The sequence below is a fragment of the Carya illinoinensis genome, chromosome 1 (genome assembly GCF_018687715.1).
Source record: "Carya illinoinensis cultivar Pawnee chromosome 1, C.illinoinensisPawnee_v1, whole genome shotgun sequence".
Classification (NCBI taxonomy): Eukaryota; Viridiplantae; Streptophyta; class Magnoliopsida; order Fagales; family Juglandaceae; genus Carya; species Carya illinoinensis.
In genome coordinates, this window is record NC_056752.1 from 42,295,920 (window position 1) to 42,302,981 (window position 7,062).

The following is a 7,062-nucleotide window of genomic DNA, read 5'->3' on the forward strand; positions in this document are numbered from 1 at the left end:
ATGGAACCTTTGCGGAGAAAGAAAAGAAATAGAAATGTCGCTGACACGTGGCAGTAAGGTCCGGAAAAGGTTATACGCCTCTCGAGATAAATTAGTTGGACGCTACAGATTTTGCCATGTTGGTTTTCGCAATTTAGAGCCGCTCGATATGTCTCGGATTCAACGGTTTAGATAGGAGAATGTACTGTCGGGTCTGAATCGTGGCCGTTCACGAGGCTTTGAAGAGGGGTTATTAGCGACTCGATGATGAGATTGAGCGCACAAAGAGAGGACAGAAAGGGTTAGAGAGAGCAACGCAGAGTAGGCGGAGAGAAAAAAGAGTGAGAGAAAGATAGGAGGAGCTAGATAAAAGGAAAACTGATATCTTTTTCTGTCTCTGTTAATACAGCTTCGAGGAAGTCATAGTGAATCGGTTTGTAGCCGGAGATTGCTTCGTACCTCCAATTCTCACCGGTCGTGACCCCATTTTCAGCGAATTATGGTTGGTTTCGCTTGATGAGTTGCGTGATTAACCTTCTGGGTGTAGCTGATTTGGCGAAAACAGATCGACGCACTGATGGATAGAAATAGAGAAGTTAGAAGGGCAACCATGGCTGCTACGAACGGTTTATCCAGGCGTAGACATAGAAGTAGCAGTCTCAGAGACTCCCCAGGTGTGTGAATTTCTATCAGATCTACCGCTTCTCACCTGTACCCACTTCTTCGAGTCGAAGGAAACAACTTTGTTTCCTTTGATTTTTTCACGACTCTTCTTATCTTGTGGTGCACTTGTTGCAGAAGAAGATGGGCCCGTGGAGCTGCAAGAGACGGCGAGGCTAAGAGATCGAGGAGGGAGCGGAAAGAAAGATCGCGATCGGGATCGAGACCGCGACCGTGATAGGGATCGGCTGAGCCGTAGCAAGAGGAGGAGAGGTGATAGATTATTGCACGGCAACAACAGAGAAGATGGTGGCGAGGAGAGCTCGGAGGAGAGCGTGAATGACGAAGAAGAAGACGATGATGAAGACGGAGCCGCCTCGGTGAGGATTATTCCCCCAAACCCGGCACCTATATCGTCATCAACGTCGATGTCCAATCATCGGAAGAGTTTTCCTCCTCCGGCCAAAGTTTTTAGGGCAGCGCCGACTTGGAAGGCCGCAGACGAGATGATTGGCGTGTCGGTACCCAGAAAAGCACGGTCAGGTAGAGCGGTGGAGGAGACGGATAGCGTTCAGGATTTAGTTTTTCTTTTCTCTCGTAATTTGTTTTCCAAGTTTTGTAGATATCCGATTTTGATGTTTAGTTTTTCTTTTTTGCTCTGTTTTTCTTCCCTTTCAGCATCTACGAAGAGGTCGCACGAATGTTGGGTTAGTGGCGGAGTTGGTGGGGAGCAAATTAATCGGCAGGCGTCGACATCACCGGTGAGACCTGGCCTCGTTTCGATGGCCACGGTCGCTTCACCAGCTCCGGCTTCACCGACATCTTCCAATGCTTCGATGCGGAAGAAGATGGTGCGCCTGGTTTCCAGACTTCCCTTTGATTCCCATGTGCTTTTTCATTCATTTTGTGGTTTATTAACGAGGTCCTCTGCCGTTGTAGAAGCCTAATGGTCCCAAACCACGGCCGCCGAAGTCGTCTTCCAAGTCGCCCTCCTCAGCTCAGGATGAGATCGAGATAGAGATAGCCGAGGTGTTGTTCGGGATGGGGAGGCAGCCCCAGGGCCTTTGTAAGCTGGAGATCCTGGGCACCGATTCCATGAAGTTCGACCCAAGAGAAGCCAATAAATCCTCATGTGACGCCAAATCAAGGGTCTCGTCGCCAATCTCAAACTCAGCGTGTGCAGTACCCCAGTCATCGTCTATTTTGCCTCAGAATTCTAGCTCCTCTGTCGCTCCTATATCCACTGTTGGTGGGTAGACTGGGCCTTGATGGCTTACTGCATATTTTTAGTACTCTTTTGCATTCCTTTCTTTTTCTCGGAGTTGAATTTCTTTTCTTCCTCGAGTGACTAATAAAATTTGTGTCTTTGTTTGGAATTAGTTTCACCGAAGAGGAAAAAACCGCGACCGGTCAAGTACGACGACGAGAACGCTTCGATTTTCACAGTCAGGAACGCTCCCATTTCGGCAACCACGAAAGCCGAGACCGATCAGCCAGTAAAAACTGAAACTTCCTCTTCCCGTAACTTGGAGAAGAGCTCGGGATCCGCTGTTGAAAATGGCGGAGCATCGTACGATTTGGCCAACCCCCAAGCGATACTGGCGTCGTCTGTGGCCCAACCGGAATCAGCAATCAAACCAGAACGGCATCATATATCGGATTCGAAGGCTTTGACCGAGGAATCGGAGGAGAGGGACGTGGAAGTGAATAAAGAGGAGCCTCCTCGATCGCCCAAGAAGGAATCGTCTGTGTTAAGATTGGATGATAATTGCGACGATGCGAAAGCGAAAAAAGCGTGAGCATTTTAGATTTTTATTTTTGAACTTTTCTGTCGAGAACTTGTAAAACTGTGAACTGATATCTGATTATTTTTTTTTTTCGTGGGTGGGGATGTTATGCAGGAATGCAACGATCTCTGTGGCCGAGAGTCACCAAGAAGAAAAGTACCAGATAGATCTGATGGTGATGAGCTTATAAAGACCCCTTTCTTCACCGAAATCTTCATCTGAAATTTAACGTTTTTTCTTTGGTTTGGTTTTGCAGGCTCCTCCTCCTGCATTAAGATCATCACCAGAAAGAGATGGTGAGATTGAATATGTGACCGTAGATGCTAAATCTATGGCCGCAGATGCGGATACGGTGAGTGGGCCAGCCTCTGTCGCTTTTTAAATTTTCCTCTCTGTGGTTTGTAATGGGTTCTGGGTAGATTTTGATATGTTAGCATTGTGTTCTGATTGTATGTGCAGGAAATTAAGCCTGCGGTCAAGGAAGATGAAAAGGCAGTTAAAATAGGTAAGGTAGAGGCGGTGAATGTTGAAAACGAGAGGACGAAAACTGCAGCTGAAGAAACCGAGTCTCAGAAGCCGGTTCTTGCGCACATGGAGAGGAACATCGACCTCCAGCTTGACTTGGAGAAGGCCGATAGGGATAGCGGCACCTGTAGTGTTAGCGGAAACAAGTTACACCACCATGTTCAGAAGCACCACCAGCAGCAGTCACAGCATGCTAACACCGATAGAAATGGTAATTTAACTTAAATAATTTGTCTTTACTTCCAAAGTCCTTCTGGCTCAATTGTATTCCTGATTTTGTCTTCCTTTTTTTCGCAGCCCAAACGAGCTCTCTACCTTTGCCAATGCCCGTACCTGGCTGGCCAGGCGGTCTTCCTCCCATGGGGTACGGTCGGGTTAATTTGTTAAGGGTTCCTTACTCTTTTGGTTATCCCCTGTATGCTGGTGTTTATGATAATCTTATCTGGGGACATGACACTTTTCTCTTCGGCAGATATATGGCACCTCTACAAGGAGTTGTATCCGTGGATGGGAGCACGGTATCTCCCGCTGCTATACAAGTATGCCAATTTTGTTTTTCTTGGGTTATGATTAGGCTCTTCAATTCTCCTTATTTGCTAACGAAGTTTCCAATTCCTGCAGCCCCCCCATTTACTTTTTGCTCAACCTAGGCCAAAGAGGTGTGCAACGCATTATTACATTGCTCGGAATATACTGTATCACCAGCAACTCGCAAGGATGAATCCTTTCTGGCCTGCGGCAGCTGGATCGGCATCACTGTACGGCGCTAAGCCCTGCAATATCAATGTGGCACCTTCTACAGAATTACACGGAAACTTTCCAGGTAGGGGGGTGAACTCTGCACAGGACAAGGGGCAGGCGCTTGCTGTGTTTCCTGGTCATTCCGGGAAGGATAAAGGTTCTCAGGCAGCAGCCAACATTGTGGACGCTGCCCAGCGAAACCAAATTTTGCTTCAGCAAACTCTGCCTCCAGGAGCGCCTAGTAATATCTTGGTACGTTCTCTTTCTCAATTTGTATTTAATTATATTATTATTTGTGATACTTTTGTGGATGTTTTCCGAGAGTTTGTGTTGTGCATTAAATTTCAGCATGCCCCTGCTTTCATCTTCCCTCTGAGCCAGCAACCAGCAGCAGCAGCTGCTCATGTCCGATCTGGCTCTGTAAAGTCTCCTCCTGCTGCCGGTGGTGCTCCTTCATCAAGTACAACTAGCTCTGCTGCTGTGAGTGCCTCAGCAACCCCAGCAGTGAGCTTCAACTACCCAAATATGCCTGGGAACGAAACTCAGTATTTGGCAATTTTGCAGAACAATGCATATCCGTTCCCAATTCCTGCTCATGTTGGAGCACCACCAGCTTATAGAGGAAACCATGCTCAGGCAGTGCCATTCTTCAATGGGTCCTTCTATTCTTCTCAAATGCTCCATCCTCCACAGATTCAGCAGCAACAGCAACCGCCTGCTCAGTCGCAGCAAGGTCTACAAGCTCATCAAAATGCAAGCATTTCCAGTGGTTCTTCATCGTCTCAGAAGCAACACTTGCAGAATCATCAGCAGAGGGCACATGGAAATGGTGTCAACGGTAGCAGTGCAACATTGCAAGGGTTCCCTGCTCTAAAAAACCAGTCTTCACAGCCACAACAGCTGCAGCACCAGCGGCAGCACCTCCCTCACCAGGCTCGTCAACTTGAGTCTGAGATGGGAGGAGAAGATAGTCCGTCAACTGCAGATAGCCGTGTTTCTCGTGCAAACACGAATGTGTATGGCCAGAATTTTGCAATGCCGATACACCCTCAAAACTTTGCTTTGATGACTCCTGCAGGATTGGGCAGTGCCAGTGGTCATCATACTGAGAAAAAACAACAGCAACAACAGCCGGGCTCAAAGCCTGTAGTGGAACCTCTACCATCTCAACCTTTTGCATTATCTTTTGGTTCGATTAATGGTGCTACTACAACTTCTGGACTTGACATTTCTCAGAGTAACGCGCTTCTCCAGAGCCTACCACCTGAGGTTTCAAGGCAAAGTTATCATCAGATTGTGGCCGCCGCCGCTGCCCAAGTGGCCCAGCAGAAGAAGAATTTCCGCGTTTCTCAAGAAGGGAAAACTGGAGGCGGTGATTCTTCCAATATGGAAGAAGAAAGAAAGGCCATGCCAGGGAAGGTTCCTGTGACAGTCGGACAGTCTATTACCTTCTCTAGGCAAGATTTGGCTGACAGCGCAGTTACCACAATAAAAGGCAACAATGTTGTTGATAGCTCTGCACGAGCTCTTAACCTTGGGTCTGCTCCTGGTCGGAATTCTGGTTCTGTTGTCCCTGCTGCTATCAGCAATGTCAATGCTCCTGGTTCTCAGCAGCAACTGTTGCGGAATCAACAGCAGCAGCAAATGATTCAACTTCAGAAGCAGAATCAATTTGCTGTGGCAGCTGCACCCAGTGCAGCTCGAAGCAAGACCCCTGCAACAAGCAATGGAAGTGTTTACTCAGATCACCTTCCTTCATCTTCTTCTATGGCCGCAAAATTTACTAATGCTCTCCCCACTTTTCCCCAAAACCTGGTTCAAACAAGCAGCAACAGCCCAGCTCAGTCTCCTCAGTGGAAGAATTCTGGACGTACAGCCACTTCACAGGTTCCTTCTCCATCTCTATCCTCCTCAAACTCCTCATCCCTTAAAAACCATCCCCAACACCAAGGTAGGACCCAACAAAGCCACACGCAGATATCTTTTGTAGCTAATGCAAAATCGTCAGCAGCAGTTCAAGGGCAACAACCTCCTAGCAGTAACCAGTCTGCATCTCCTCCGGTAATGGTTGGTTCGCCTACAACATCCTCGATGTCAAAGAGTGCTGGTGGAAGCCCAAGGACCACTGCTACCACTTCCACAGCCAACAAAGCTGGCCAAGGTTCTACAATGTCGTCTCAGCCAGCGAAGAACTCACCTTCAGTGCCCAGCAGGAAGTCATCTCCAGTTGGGGGAAGGAATGTTACGTCAATCCTTGGAAACCCTCATGTCGCCTCTACTTCAAGCCCTGCAACCAAGTCTCAATTGCCACAGCAGCAGCCACCACCACAGAATTTATCAAAACAAGGGATGCAGCAAGCTCAGCTGGTCTTCTCTCCCTACATGCCAGCACCAACTGGTACTACATCTGGACCCAGTGTTGGTGGATATTATCTTCAAAGAAACCGTCGAGAGCAACAGCAGCAGCCACTGGGATCATCGGGTACATCCTCAACTGGGATGTTGTCGTTGTGCCCTCCAGTAACACTTGCTAACACCAGCACTTCTGATCCTGCGAAGGCAGTTGCTGCTGCTAGCAACATGATAGGTGGCAGCTTACCCTCACAAGGTATTCTACATGTTACCCAGTTTGGTGGTGCCCAGTCCTCCGGGAATCCACATCAGCTTTTGCCTAGCTTCTCTTATGTTCATGCTGTTCCCACTCCGGTTCAGGTGAAGCCGGCAGAGCAGAAACAACCTGCTGGTGAGTGAAACAAAACCCCTTGGTGCTTACATTGCAAACATTGCCCCCCTTCTCTCCAATATTATGGGAAACGAGTGTAAATTGTAAAAAGAATTAATTTAGGCTAGTTTGTGTGAGGAGGCTTTTTGCCTTGAAAATGACAAATTTCATACCTTCTGGCAGCCTGAGAAGAAATGGAAGATGCTAACATTCGAGAAGTCACGGCGGTGGACGCATGCCCGTGTTGGTCCAACACAATTTTGGGAATGAAGTTGAGCTGAGTGAGGAAGATAGTCCTCCGTTCAGTGTGATTGGTATGTCTATTCATCTGTGCACACTTCTGTTGATATCCTGACAGGGTTGATCGTTGATCGTGGATTTTAATTAAAAAAGCTCTATTGATTCTGCTGGGGTGAGGTTGGCAATGCGATGGAAAAGGAAGTAGATTGATATTTTGTAGGAAAGAGAGGAAAGAATGGTGTAGAAGGAGAAGGAAGAGCAAGACCTTTCTCTTCTTTTGGGGCTGTAATGGAGGTTCCTCTTTGCTGAATTCAATTGTTTCCGTTTGTTTTTTGGGTTCTAGTTTTCCAGGAAGAGCAGTAAAACAGTAATCTTTTGGCATCATATATATGCAATGGAGGTTGTATA

The 7,062-nt window shown here is 47.5% G+C and overlaps 1 protein-coding gene across 4 annotated transcripts; it reads left to right on the forward strand.

The window, feature by feature from the left end:
* Positions 1 to 245: 245 nt before the first annotated feature.
* Positions 246 to 7,062, forward strand: LOC122275134 (protein TIME FOR COFFEE-like). 4 transcript variants are annotated; one of them, XM_043084104.1, is made up of 13 exons: positions 246 to 653; positions 778 to 1,182; positions 1,318 to 1,490; positions 1,579 to 1,888; positions 2,020 to 2,434; positions 2,541 to 2,601; positions 2,683 to 2,778; positions 2,886 to 3,162; positions 3,249 to 3,315; positions 3,424 to 3,490; positions 3,573 to 3,944; positions 4,041 to 6,435; positions 6,598 to 7,062. In XM_043084104.1, the coding sequence occupies exons 1-13, from the start codon at positions 557 to 559 to the stop codon at positions 6,600 to 6,602; spliced, it is 4,740 nt and encodes a 1,579-aa protein (XP_042940038.1). In that variant the 5' UTR covers positions 246 to 556; the 3' UTR covers positions 6,603 to 7,062. The 4 variants fall into 4 exon arrangements, with proteins under 4 accessions (XP_042940038.1, XP_042940055.1, XP_042940031.1 ...); XM_043084121.1 differs by lacking the exon at positions 6,598 to 7,062 and having other exon boundaries at positions 4,041 to 4,172; positions 4,257 to 6,443; XM_043084097.1 differs by lacking the exon at positions 6,598 to 7,062 and having other exon boundaries at positions 4,041 to 6,443.

Bases quoted from the DNA above. Each gene is read 5' to 3' on its own strand.
- LOC122275134 (XM_043084097.1), top strand. From the start codon at position 557: ATGGATAGAAATAGAGAAGTTAGAAGGGCAACCATGGCTGCTACGAAC. The intron at 1,183-1,317 runs GTAGAGCGGTGG...CTTCCCTTTCAG, and splicing joins ACCCAGAAAAGCACGGTCAG to CATCTACGAAGAGGTCGCAC. The intron at 3,163-3,248 runs GTAATTTAACTT...TTTTTTTCGCAG, and splicing joins TGCTAACACCGATAGAAATG to CCCAAACGAGCTCTCTACCT.